Genomic DNA, 14,439 nt, shown 5'->3' with positions numbered 1-14,439 from the left:
AATAAAAGCAGGGCAACTCGGAAGCCACGAGGAATGGCTAAATGCTATGCACGTAATGGAGAAAAAAAGCCAAATATGGAATCTTTTTTGGGGTACAAAACATGAAAACTTTTAGAAGCTGGACTCCTCTCAGCTGGTTTCCCCAACCTTAAATGAGCTAGCCATCCGTAGCAACCGTAACATTTAAAGCGGATCTAGCTGTAGGCAGGCCAAGCATTCCTCTAAATTCTTGTAGCTAGGAATGATCAATGACTTCAAGATGATAGCATCTTGTTAAAAAAGTAAAAAATAATGTACAAGCTCGACATTTTCAGCCAGACCTCCGATGCCTTACCATGCATACCAACCTTCCTAAAACAATCGCACAGCTCATAACCAGTTTCGTTCGTTTCCACGACTCCGATTTAGCGTTTTCGGCACATTCAAAGAACACCTAGATATTTATCCGTTAATAAATAGCTTTGACAGCTTTTTTTAGCTTTTATAGCAGATGAACATCAAGCATCCAGCTCTTCAAAATTAAAGAATAAAAGGTTGTGCGAGTTTCAGGTTGTCATGTAAGAATGATATGAATGAAGATGTCTTCTCAAGCACTATCGCTGCATATACAATTCAGTCCTGACCCTGAATATTTTCTCTTATATGGGCAGAGCCTCCTGGTTCACAAATCAATACAAACCTATCTTCTGGGATCTCATTGGCTAACTTAGGTTGAACCATTCGGTACTTCTTCTTGACATATGCAGCAGCTTTGTCAGCACAGCGGGCATCAACAAGTGCAAGACAGCAGCCTCTGAATCCAGCACCACTGAATCGAGCTCCTAAAACACCAGGAGCCTTCAAAAGGATTTCATAGAGTTGCACCATCGGCTCACATCCTACATGGCATGTCAGAATGTTTAACTTCAAAATTTGGATTGACTACATGTACATACATTCTGAATCTTTTAACAGGTCACGATGGCATTTTAACCAAGCCCTCCTCCCGCACCCCTTCCCCTCTTTCTAAGCCATATTCATGCCGTTGAATTTAAGAAGCTATAATGATGGTGCAATCCAACTTGCCATCAAGTCAGAAGAAAGGATTGGCACTGCAGGAAAAAATTTTAGCCTCGTATATACAATTGATAGAAATTTTTAATGGTTCATCAAGATATAGCATTGACATTAACATCTCATGATAAATCAACTAAATCCATGCAATTAACAAATAGTGCTAATATTAGACAAAATGTATCGGCATTGTGTGAGAGATACTCTTGCACATAAGAGACAATTTATGGACTGGTCCTCTTCTATTTTTTCTTATTATTAAGGCTTGTGTGCATTATCATGATCTGTATATTTCCAGCATTAGCCTCCTAATAAAATTTCTTAGTATATGTTTCAGATTAAGCAACTGTTTCTCCTCGAGTTTCAATTTTCAGAATATCATCATTTCTTAGTTTTGAAATATCATCATTTTCAATGGAAAATCCATTAATTTCTGGGTTCTACAATATTGAACAATAATTGACATTCTAAACTAACCAACAAATTTTGACTTTGAAGGGCTTGACTTTCAATGTAAGTCAATCGTTCATTATCAATAGAACTCCTTGTATATGAATAATGCTTCTATTAATGTTTGTCAAATCTTCACCCCAGAGTTTGTCGTATCGGTGCATATTGTCCTATGCCAGGTATACCATACCTTAGCTGTACCAAAACGAGACTCAATATGGGAAGCCTACCAAGTTTCAGTACAACAAATCGATCCCGATACCGAGAATATGGACATTGCATCAATAAGGTACCAGTACAGGGTCTGATACCGAAATTGCGAATATTGTTTCATTCTCTTTTATCCATTGATAGCTTCAATGCAAAATAAATTGTCTTCTCCATTCCGATTCTTCCATGCAGCCACAAGTAGAAAGTGGAAATCTGAGGGTTAAGAGTTGTTGCCCAAGGTGACAAGCCAAGAGGGGGGGGTGAATTGGTTTCTTCTAAATTTTGGTGCTTTAAACGTTTTCTTAATTAAGTGCGGTGGACGCTTTCTTAAGCTATTTGAGTGAGTTAAACTAACGCAAGAGTAGAAGATGATGCAAGAGTAAATGAAAACACAAGCACAACACAAACACAACAATATATAGTGGTTCGGTGCTCTCCTTAGCACCTACGTCCACTCCCCAAGCGTCCCCTTGGGAATTCACTATAATCTCGCGGATTACAGTTGGATTGTTTTCCGGGCTCACAATCCAAAAATCTTTGTTGGTTTTACGGGCTCACCAACGAACCTATACACTTTGGTTTTCCGGGTTCACCAAAAACCTTTGTTGGTTTTACGGACTCACCAACGAACCTATACACTTTGGTTTTCCGGGTTCACCAAAAATCTTTGTTGGTTTTACGGGCTCACCAACGAACCTATACACTTTGGTTTTCCGGGTTCACCAAAAATCTTTGTTGGTTTTGCGGGCTCACCAACGAACCTTTACAAAGTGTTTAATAACAAAAGAAAAGATTCAAACTCCTAAATGAGCATATGAAACAATATAAGCTACAAGGAAGAGTTAGAAAGTATTTATCGCTTTGAAGTCGCTTTGCTCTTCTTTGTCAAGGATGCTTCACTCTTTAAAGGGGATGGAGCTCTTGATGCCTCTTTGAATCTGCTCAATCCCTTTCTTTGATTCTTGAATGAAGCTCTTGATGAAGAAGATTAGGGCACTTTTGTATTCTTGGGTACTCTTTGATATTCAACTCAAAAGTTATTCTCTCTGATGAATAGTGCCCCTTTAAATAGCTTCCCATCTTCTTTGGTCAAGCCCCAATGGTTAGAATTCAAAAACTAGCCGTTACTGACCTTGGGAAGGACAAAAAGTACATCTGCAGAACTAGCCGTTACTGTTCAGCCCGTGTTTGGGTCGGCTCAACCTGTCCTTGGGTCGACCCAACTTTGCCTTGGGTCGACTCAAACATTCCTTGGGTCGACCCTCTCAGAGAACACAGAAACCTCAATTTCAGCCTTTCTTCCCATGGGTCGACCCAACCATTCTTTGGGTCGACTCAAAGTTCACTTGGGTCGACTCAAATTCTTCTTGGGTCGACCCTCTCAGTAATTCCAGAGAACCGTTTTCTGTCTATCTTTCTGTCTTGCCCTTTGGGTCGACCCTCTCAGAGTTTGGGTCGACTCAAGCTTGGGTCGACTCAACCACTGTGTGGGTCGACCCTCTCAGTGAATCCAGAGAGCATTCTTCCTTTGCGTTTTGAGGTTCTTTGGAGGTTGGGTCGACTCATGCTTACCTTGGGTCGACCCAACTCACTGTTCATTTGTGCTGTTTTTGCAGGAGTGTGCCAGATGATTCCTAGATGTGCCGGGGTCGACCCAATCAACCTATGGGTCGACTCAATCCACACTTTGCTGCATTCTCAAGGTTAGATTCATCCAAATGAACAAGACCATATAGATATTTTCAATTAAACAAATGTACTGAGAGTAATGAACTTATAAATGAAGTATCAATTTAACTTATAGCATGCTCTAGATAATTACTTGTTAATCATCAAAATAACACTATCATCCTCAATCTCCCCCTTTTTGATGATTACAAAATAAAGAGTATAAGCCTATTGATACTTGTCTTTAAAATCAGTTTATAAAAGGGATTAAATTGCTGAATTTCAGCTTTTCATATATACTTGTGAAATCTCCCCCTATATCATTCAAATGTTGCCAATTTGACTTTTTGAATTGCTCCCCCTTTCATTTATAATTCATTAGCAATGAAACTTCAAAAATTGGAGATAAACTCTGAGTTTCAGGTTATGTATCGGGGTGCGAGAGGTGCGTGCCAAATTCTGAATTTATATGTGCCAAATTCTGAACTTTGACGGAAATTTTGATTTAGTCAATTTCATTGTTGCAAATTGCTCCCCCTTAGATGTATAAGCTTTCTTATATGATTTTCAATTTGTTTGCCCATTTATTTCTCTTTCTTTACATAACTTCTTTACTCACTCTTTCTCACAAAGTTAATACTCTTTCTTTAAACACTATCTTTACTTCTCCCAAAATTAATACTCTTTCTTAACTTCTCAAATGAAATACTCTTTCTTTTCTTAAAGTGAATATTCTATCTTTTCTTCTCCCCCTTTATATACTCTTTCTTCTCTTCTCCTTTATATACTCTTTCCTTCTCTTCTCCCCCTTTTTGTTATCATCAAAAACATATATATGGGAAAAGATGCAATTAAGAACAAACTTCAGACTTCATTGATCACAATAGGAACATTTTCATACATTAATGCCCAAAATAAAGATAAGTACAATGTTCCTCAATCGAGATTTAAAGATATAAGGGAAAAGCAAGATACATATGAGAAAAAAAAAAAAAAAACAAGATACATATGAGAACTAGATTTCTAGCCTAGGCTCTAAACATAGATGCTAAGATCAGCCTAGGAAGAATCTAATGGCTGGGATCTAGTCCTCATCCTCCTAGCATACATGGCGAGAGGAGGTCGAGCCTGGTGAGACTGGGTCTGGCGTGGAGCACGTCGAGCGGGATGACTCTGTGCCGATATCTCTGACTCAGCAGCCTGTGGCACAGATGGTCCATGTGTCTCTCTCTCTCTCCGGAGTGCTCCTATCTGCTGCCTCAGATCACTGATCTCAGCAGACATGACATCCAACCGGGCGTCCAATCGGCTCGTGAGCCCGTCAGTAATAGTCCTCGCCTGAGCTGTCATGAGCTCTGTCATCCTGCTCCAGAAGTCATCCGTATCTGTCGGAGGAGCGGATGACGATGGTCCAGCCTCTGAGGGTGCAGTAGGATGATCCATAGGCTCCTCATCCTCATCCTCTGGTGCATCTCCCTCTGGTGCCTCACCCTGAATGCCTGCACCTGTGTGAATCCACTGCCCGTTCACTTTCTCATATCCCATGCGTATAAGTGTCCGTGCAGTGTACGTGTCAGTGTGATGCAGACTCTTGGATGCCTCCTCCTCGAGAGGTAAACCGTGCTGTCTAAATATCAAGGTGAGTATCATACCATAAGGTAGTGATACCCTGTTGCTGCACATTACCTTCCTCATCTGTCTCAATATCATAGCCGGAAGATTTAGGGGAGTCCCCCGAATCATACACTCCATCACTGCTAGATCTCGCTCAGTGATGAGATCGAATCTCCCGGTCTTTGGAAACAAAATCCTATTGATCATATTGAGCAGTAATCTCATTTCTGCGGAAAGAGAACTAGCTATTACCTTTGTGGAGAAATCGAAGTTCTCATTTTCCATAATCAATTGTAGAGCTCTCATTTTGTTTTCTGGCCTTTCCGGAGTGGCTCCTATGCAGGGTAGGTGTAGTAACTCACTCAAGCTCTCCTCGGATACACGGATCCGAACCCCTCGAACTTCTGAAATAAGTCCTCCCATACCAGTCTTGAGGAAGGCATAGAACTCTTGTACCAACCCGGGGTAGATGACCACATCTAGGGAGCAAAGATACTCCCAACCTTGTCTTTGGATCCATTCCCAAATCCGAAACCCTTCTTGATTGAAAAACTCCGAATGGATCCTTCTCCCGGTAGTAACCGGCCTCCCCGCAAATCTTGCAAGGATCACTGAGGGGGAAGGAGGAGGAGGGACCTCCGCACGTGCCTCACGTCTTGGAGACACGGGAGATGGCTCGGTAGGTTGCCTTTCCTCCCGTTGGATCCGAGTCACTCTTCCGGATCTCTTGGCCACGGCTCGTTTGGGTACCATTTCTCCAAGATCTTTAGGAAATCTACTGTTTGGAGGAGTTTAGTGGAGATTGGAGAGTGGGGACTAGACTTTTCGGAAGGAGACAAAGGGCAAACAGTGCCCTAGATGAGCTCTCGGGCCCCCTTATAACAGTGGGGTCCCGACGTTGGGTCGACTCAAGCATTTTCTTGGGTCGACTCAACGTAGGGTCGACCCATGTTCTGGGTTGGGTCGACCCAAGTGCAGAAATTTTGTTTTCTCTCCCTTTTTGCTTCTAAAAAGTTTTCCTTGCTTCCAATCCTTATAACCTCTTTATGGAACAATGATACATGAGTAAGAAATCTATAGATAACAAATTTGACTCATGTTTCATGGGATTTTTGAAGTTAGAGGAATGTATCATGACACTATTAGCTCCCTTTCATATTCATTCAATAAAAGGATCACATATACCTAATTCCCTCCTGAGCATACAGAATCTATCTTCACTCAATGGTTTTGTAAATATGTCGGCCAATTGTTTTTCTGTGCATATATGCTCAATGCATACGTTTCCATTTTGCACATGATCCCTAATAAAATGGTACCTTATTTCTATGTGTTTGGCCTTAGAGTGCTGAACTGGATTTTTAGTGAGATTGATAGCACTCGTATTATCACATTTAATAGGAATATTATCTAGTTTAACTCCATAGTCCTCTAATTGTTGCTTGAGCCATAATACTTGGGCACAACAACTACCAGCAGCTATGTATTCAGCTTCAGCTGTGGATAGTGCCACTGAGTTCTGCTTTTTACTAAACCATGATACTAAGTTATTTCCTAGGAATTGACATGTCCCACTTGTGCTCTTTCTATCTAATTTGCATCCGGCAAAATCTGCATCTGAATATGCAAGCAAATCTAGACAGGAGTCTCTCGAGTACCATAATCCAATGTTGGTAGTTCCTCTTAAATATCTAAGGATTCTCTTAACTGCACTTAAATGTGACTCCTTAGGATCCGATTGGTATCTAGCACATATCCCTACACTAAATACAATGTCGGGTCTACTAGCAGTAAGATAGAGCAAGGATCCAATTAGTCCTCTATAGAGCTTAATATCAACACTTTTCCCTTTTTCATCTTTGTCTAGCTTACTAGTAGGATTCATTGGAGTACCAATTCCCTTATGATTTTCATTCCCAAACTTCTTCAATATTTCCTTTGTATACTTAGTTTGATGAATGAAAATGCCTTCTTTGGTTTGTTTGATTTGTAATCCTAGAAAGAAGCTTAGTTCTCCCATCAAACTCATCTCAAATTCTCCATGCATTAAATCAGCGAATTCTTTGCATAGAGTATCATTAGTGGCACCAAAGATTATGTCATCTACATATATTTGCACCACTAATAGATTTTTGTCCTTTCTTTTGATGAATAAAGTTTTATCTACATTTCCTCTACAAAAATCATTTTCAAGCAGAAATTTACTTAGTCGATCATACCAAGCCCTAGGTGCTTGCTTTAATCCATATAATGCCTTATGTAGTTTAAACACATGATTTGGCAATTCATGATTTTCAAATCCTGGAGGTTGTTCTACATATACTTCCTCCTCAATAATACCATTTAAGAATGCACTCTTCACATCCATTTGATATAATTTAAAATCCATGAAACATGCAAATGCCAGAAGCAATCTAATAGCCTCTAATCTAGCTACAGGAGCAAATGTCTCATCAAAATCTATTCCTTCTTCTTGATTGTATCCCTTAGCTACAAGTCTGGCCTTATTTCTTATAACTACTCCATTTTCATCTAGTTTATTTCTAAATACCCATTTTGTTCCAATTACTGAATTATGCTTTGGTCTTTCAGTTAATGTCCATACATTACTTCTTTTAAATTGATTTAATTCCTCTTGCATGGCATTTATCCAGTTAGTATCTTTTTCAGCTTCTTCATAAGTTTTAGGTTCTAATTGTGAAACGAAAGCAAGATAATCATTTAAATTTCTAAGAGAAGATCGAGTTCTTACTCCTTGAGATGGATCACCAATAATTAAGTCCTTAGGATGTCCATGTGCATACCTCCATTCTTTTGGCACGTCTTGGGGTTGTGGTGGCACGCAATCATCTCCCTTATCTTGATTTGGTACGTCATCAATTTTTAACTTCTCAAAATCGATAATTCCTGTATCATCATCAATAGAGTTTTCTTTCCTAGCAGACTCACTATCAGACTCATCAAATATAATATTGACCGACTCTTCCACTACTGAGGTTCTTTTGTTGAATACTCTGTATGCCTTGCTAGATGTGGAGTATCCTAAGAAGATACCTTCATCTGACTTGGCATCAAATTTACTTAAGTCCTCCTTGCCGTTATTTAAGATAAAACATCTACATCCAAACACTTTAAAATATTTTGCAGTGGGTTTCTTATTCTTCCAAAGTTCATAAGGAGTTTTCTTAGTTATAGGTCGTATTAAAACTCGATTTAGAATATGGCAAGAGGTGTTTATAGCTTCAGCCCAAAAGTACTTTGGAAGATTTGACTCGCACAACATTGTGCGTGCCATTTCTGCCAATGTCCTATTTTTTCTTTCAACAACCCCATTTTGTTGAGGCGTTCTAGGTGCTGAAAATTGATGTGATATTCCATTTTTAGTGCAAAATTCCTCGAAGTGTTGATTTTCAAATTCCGTACCATGATCACTTCGAATTGCTACCAATGTGAGTTTCTTTTCATTTATGATTTTATTGTATAGTTTCAAAAATTCTGAAAATGCTTCATTCTTATGTGCCAAAAATGAAACCCATGTATACCTTGAAAAATCATCAACAATGACTAGTCCATATTTCTTTTCTCCTAGACTTGTGGTTCTAGTAGGTCCAAATAAGTCCATATGTATGAGTTCAAATGGTCTAGTTGTTGATACTACATTTTTCGATTTAAAAGATGATCTAGTTTGTTTTCCTAATGAACATGGTCCACATATTTTGTCCTTTTCAAAAATCAATTTTGGCACATCCTTTATTAATTCCTTCTTAACTAGTTTTGATATTAATTCCATACTTGCATGTCCTAGTCTTCGATGCCAAAGCCAACTAGTTTCATTCTTCTTTTCTTCATTAGTAATTAAGCATAAACCATTTTTCTTGCCTAATTCATGAAGATCTACTAAGTAAATATTTCTTTGCCTTTGTCCTACAAGTACAATGCTATTATCTTTAGGATTTGTGATTATACATACAGATGCTTCAAATGTAACTTTAAATCCTTTATCACAAAATTGACTTATACTAAGAAGATTATGTTTCAACCCTTTAACTAACAAAACATTTTCTATAAAAACAGATGGAGCAATGAAAATTTTACCCTTTCCAATGATATGGCCTTTACCATTGTCTCCATAGGTAACTACTCCACCTTTCTTTGGTTCCAAAGTGACAAATTGATCTTCGTCACCGGTCATGTGTCTTGAACAGCCACTATCTAGATACTATCGTTTTTCCATTTTATCAGCTGTAAGACACACCTGCAATCAAGATCAAGAAGAAACTTTAGGTACCCAAACTAAGTTGGGTCCTTTAGGGTTAGTACTCCATGTTCCTTTTGGAACCCAAACTTTCTTGAATTTAATCTTTTGATTATTACTTGATTTGTTTTGACTAGACTTTCTAAAGTTACATTCATATGCTCTATGTCCTATCTTATTGCAACAATAACAAGTAACATTTTCATTTTTAGCTTTTACAAAGATATTCTTTAAGAATTTTTGTTTTGTATTTGTTCTATAACCTAAACCAGCCTTATTATATACAGCTCTTTGACTATCAAGTATCATATTCAATTTGGTAGAACTAAGAGTAAATTTATCTACCAAGGATTTATACTTTTCAGCATCTTCTTTTAACTTAATATTTTCAGCAATTAGATTCTTGGTTTCATTTTCAAGTTTCCTACTTAACGTTTCATAGTTATGAGACAGTTTTATCTTATCTTTAATGAGAGATTGATTTTCTTCTTTTAGAGCTTTATTTTTATTAATTACTTTCTTATGTTCTTCCATGAGTTCTAAGAATGCATCATGCAATTCATCAACAGTAAAATCACAGTCAAGTTCAGAATCTACCTCATCGTCATTGGCCATATGACATATTTGGGCCGTGTCTTGATGATCTTCGTCCTCCGAACTTGATTCCTCACTTTCACTCCAATCGACCATAAAATTCTTCTTTTTCAACTTTCTTGCCATCCTCTTCAAATCTGGGCAATCTATCTTATAATGCCCGGGTTTGTTACACTCATAGCAAATGGGAGTCTCCTTTTTTTTTTCCTTATCCTTAACCTTTTCTTTGCTTGAGTTACCTTTAAGAAAGGGTTTCTTTTTATGGAACTTATTCTTACCTCTCATGAATCTTCTGAATTTTCTCCCAAGCACTGCCATCCCTTCTTCATCAATATCTTCATCATCATCTGAATCTTCCGATTCAGTTTGTTGTCTAGGGATGGTAGTCTTTAAGGCAATGGGTTTTCTTCTCTTGACCTCATCTTCTGAATTTTGCCTCATTGTCAACTCATGGGTCATGAGAGATCCTAGGAGCTCCTCTAACTGCAGTGTGTTGAGATCCTTTGCCTCTTGAATAGCGGTTACCTTGGCCTCCCAATTCCTTGGTAGAGACCTGAGAATTTTACGCACCAAATCAGAGTTAGAATAAGACTTTCCTAAACTTTTAAGCCCATTTATAATATCAGTAAAACGAGTAAACATATCAGTTATGGACTCAGTAGATTTCATTTTAAACAGTTCATACTTGTGTACTAATATGTTTATCTTGGACTCCTTAACTTGATTGGTCCCTTCATGTGTGACCTCAAGTCTATCCCAAATTTCTTTGGCGGTGGTGCAAGTGGATATTCTATTAAATTCATTTACATCTAAAGAGCAGTAAAGTGTATTTACAGCTTTTGCATTTAACTGTGCTAATCTTCTATCACTTTCATTCCAATCCATTTCTGGTTTGGGTATGATAGTGCCATCTATGTTAAGTGTGGATATGTGAGGTCCTCTAGTGATGATTTGCCACAGTTCATAGTCCGAAGCTTGAATGAATATCCTCATTCTAGCTTTCCAATATGTGTAGTTTGTGCCATTAAATAGAGGTGGTCTATTTGTGGATTGCCCCTCACTCATTGCACATCCCACTTGGGTTGTCATGATCTTTAACTCTTGATTGTTAGATCAATGAGCACTATTAGAGCACCTCGCTCTGATACCACTTGTTGCCCAAGGTGACAAGCCAAGAGGGGGGGGTGAATTGGTTTCTTCTAAATTTTGGTGCTTTAAACGTTTTCTTAATTAAGTGCGGTGGACGCTTTCTTAAGCTATTTGAGTGAGTTAAACTAACGCAAGAGTAGAAGATGATGCAAGAGTAAATGAAAACATAAGCACAACACAAACACAACAATATATAGTGGTTCGGTGCTCTCCTTAGCACCTACGTCCACTCCCCAAGCGTCCCCTTGGGAATTCACTATAATCTCGCGGATTACAGTTGGATTGTTTTCCGGGCTCACAATTCAAAAACCTTTGTTGGTTTTACGGGCTCACCAACGAACCTATACACTTTGGTTTTCCGGGTTCACCAAAAACCTTTGTTGGTTTTACGGACTCACCAACGAACCTATACACTTTGGTTTTCCGGGTTCACCAAAAACCTTTGTTGGTTTTACGGGCTCACCAACGAACCTATACACTTTGGTTTTCCGGGTTCACCAAAAATCTTTGTTGGTTTTGCGGGCTCACCAACGAACCTTTACAAAGTGTTTAATAACAAAAGAAAAGATTCAAACTCCTAAATGAGCATATGAAACAATATAAGCTACAAGGAAGAGTTAGAAAGTATTTATCGCTTTGAAATCGCTTTGCTCTTCTTTGTCAAGGATGCTTCACTCTTTATAGGGGATGGAGCTCTTGATGCCTCTTTGAATCTGCTCAATCCCTTTCTTTGATTCTTGAATGAAGCTCTTGATGAAGAAGATTAGGGCACTTTTGTATTCTTGGGTACTCTTTGATATTCAACTCAAAAGTTATTCTCTCTGATGAATAGTGCCCCTTTAAATAGCTTCCCATCTTCTTTGGTCAAGCCCCAATGGTTAGAATTCAAAAACTAGCCGTTACTGACCTTGGGAAGGACAAAAAGTACATCTGCAGAACTAGCCGTTACTGTTCATCCCGTGTTTGGGTCGGCTCAACCTGTCCTTGGGTCGGCCCAACTTTGCCTTGGGTCGACTCAAACATTCCTTGGGTCGACCCTCTCAGAGAACACAGAAACCTCAATTTCAGCCTTTCTTCCCATGGGTCGACCCAACCATTCTTTGGGTCGACTCAAAGTTCACTTGGGTCGACTCAAATTCTTCTTGGGTCGACCCTCTCAGTAATTCCAGAGAACCGTTTTCTGTCTGTCTTTCTGTCTTGCCCTTTGGGTCGACCCTCTCAGAGTTTGGGTCGACTCAAGCTTGGGTCGACTCAACCACTGTGTGGGTCGACCCTCTCAGTGAATCCAGAGAGCATTCTTCCTTTGCGTTTTGAGGTTCTTTGGAGGTTGGGTCGACTCATGCTTACCTTGGGTCGACCCAACTCACTGTTCATTTGTGCTGTTTTTGCAGGAGTGTGCCAGATGATTCCTAGATGTGCCGGGGTCGACCCAATCAACCTATGGGTCGACTCAATCCACACTTTGCTGCATTCTCAAGGTTAGATTCATCCAAATGAACAAGACCATATAGATATTTTCAATTAAACAAATGTACTGAGAGTAATGAACTTATAAATGAAGTATCAATTTAACTTATAGCATGCTCTAGATAATTACTTGTTAATCATCAAAATAACACTATCATCCTCAAGAGTCAATTTGGACTTAAAAATTTCATTCATATACTGTTTCTCGAGTCACCAGAAAAGCAGCATATAGAGAACTAGAAAACAAAGCAAAATTATAAGGATTACATAACAATGTATTAGTTCTAGGGTTCCAAATAGACTTACCACACTCATAATTATATATGGAACTGCGACCAGATTCTGATATCAGCTTTCCAAAATCTTCTAAATTTCCAGATGCCCATGCTTGTATACCTGAGATTCAGAAAAGATCATCATGATTACTAGACTAAATTGAGCGACACAGACTCGAAGCTGTGAGGTAAATGAGTCTGTTGTGAAAAACTAAATTGGACAATCATCAACATCATATCATATTAATAACAAACACGCCTTTCCCATCAGTTTGGTTTAAACATAGTGCATTCTACATCACGAATCTTTTCTATCAAATTCATTAAAATAATGGAACTTAACAGACTAAAACTACTATACTTTTCTAAAGCCTTCATATCCCAACTTATTCTCAATGCTCCTCCCTGTCCAGTGTCCCATGATTAGTTATTATCAAACAACTTCAACTGTTGTAGAATGGCATTATTACAAAATGTTGAACTTTCATAAACTTTATATTCAAAACATGATAAATTCATGCTTATACATATGCATAAACATCATAGAAATAATTTTGGTATACCTTTTATAACCCGCTCATTTTCTGAAAAGTAGTGCCTAGCTCTGTTAGCCAGTTCCAGACTTAACTTGGACTGCAAAAGGACAAAATAAAGGAAAAAAAATTACATATAGCTAAAATCCTAAAATCCCAGAAAGCTGGAGAGGGTTTTAATTCCTTTATCATCTTATTCTTTGGGGCAGTTGCAAGAAAGTGTTAACTTAGATGAGGCAATGCATCATGATGATATTTAAAATTTTTGATAGAGCAGCGTATATACACAATTGCATTCTAATGGAACCACAAAGCATATCTAATTATCAATTAACACACTAGAAGTCCATTCTTCATTAATTAGCTGGTCAATAATGTTGCATCCAAACTTGGCATGATAGCACTGAATCCTAGCTATCCATCAGTAGTTACAATCACAATATATAAAATGTTATGGGCATTAAATAAATTCCAATGCAAGAATTTGAAAGTAGGTATCATTTACTGAAGTATGGCCTGTAACTCCCAGACTAATAAAATATTGTGTTATATGATTATATCTTGCAATCTGTGTTATATATTATAATCTCTCTCCATATATATCTTTTTTTTTCTGAAGCAAATGAAGGAGGGATGCCCTTCCACCAAGATATTATTAAAACAACCGAAACTTACAGAAAAACAGAAAAGAGAAGGAGGAAAAAAGGGTGAAGAAGAAGGAAGAGAGATAAAAGAAGAGAGAAAAATATGTGGACATATATATAAATATTATCCAAATGCATGCATGTGTTGATGTAGTCATAATATAAAGAGGGTATCAAGAGGAGACTTTACATCCATTGTCAAGGAATTGCAAATGAAAAAACTATACTACTGGATGTGATTGACAAGGTCTAAAAATGTCTTTAAACAAAAACAAATCATATGTTTTATACTCTAGAGGCTTCTCGCCTATGCATTACATCATTCAAAAATTAACTCCAAAAGATAACATACTACATTGCGCACTACAACATTTAATTTAGATGATTGCATAGGCAAGAGATCTTCAAAACATATAAATGTTAACTTATAATTTTTTCTGGATCTGTAGATTACATTCAACACTTTAGATTTTCATTATGCAACTTTGATCATTGAACAAAATAATAGATGTAAAGTCCTCTCTCTG

At 38.0% G+C, this 14,439-nt stretch overlaps 1 protein-coding gene across 3 annotated transcripts in view; it reads right to left on the bottom strand.

The window, feature by feature from the left end:
* Window positions 1-445: 445 nt before the first annotated feature.
* LOC103701457 (galacturonokinase) overlaps window positions 446-14,439 on the bottom strand; it is a 36,580-nt gene continuing 22,586 nt past the window's right edge. For 2 of the 3 annotated variants that reach the window (XM_039128410.1, XM_026802365.2), the window contains 3 exons: window positions 13,299-13,368; window positions 12,767-12,856; window positions 446-878 (listed from right to left, as the gene is read on the bottom strand). In XM_039128410.1, coding sequence (XP_038984338.1) covers window positions 613-878; window positions 12,767-12,856; window positions 13,299-13,368 — 426 coding nt within the window. In that variant the 3' untranslated portion in view covers window positions 446-612. Of the gene's footprint in view, window positions 879-898; window positions 1,092-12,766; window positions 12,857-13,298; window positions 13,369-14,439 lie in introns of those variants that run through there. The other variant, XM_039128415.1, reaches the window with a different exon arrangement.

Source organism: Phoenix dactylifera, chromosome 1 (genome assembly GCF_009389715.1).
Source record: "Phoenix dactylifera cultivar Barhee BC4 chromosome 1, palm_55x_up_171113_PBpolish2nd_filt_p, whole genome shotgun sequence".
NCBI classification, from domain to species: domain Eukaryota; kingdom Viridiplantae; phylum Streptophyta; class Magnoliopsida; order Arecales; family Arecaceae; genus Phoenix; species Phoenix dactylifera.
Note: the sequence above shows the minus strand (reverse complement) of the source record. Positions and strands in the feature narration are given on the sequence as shown.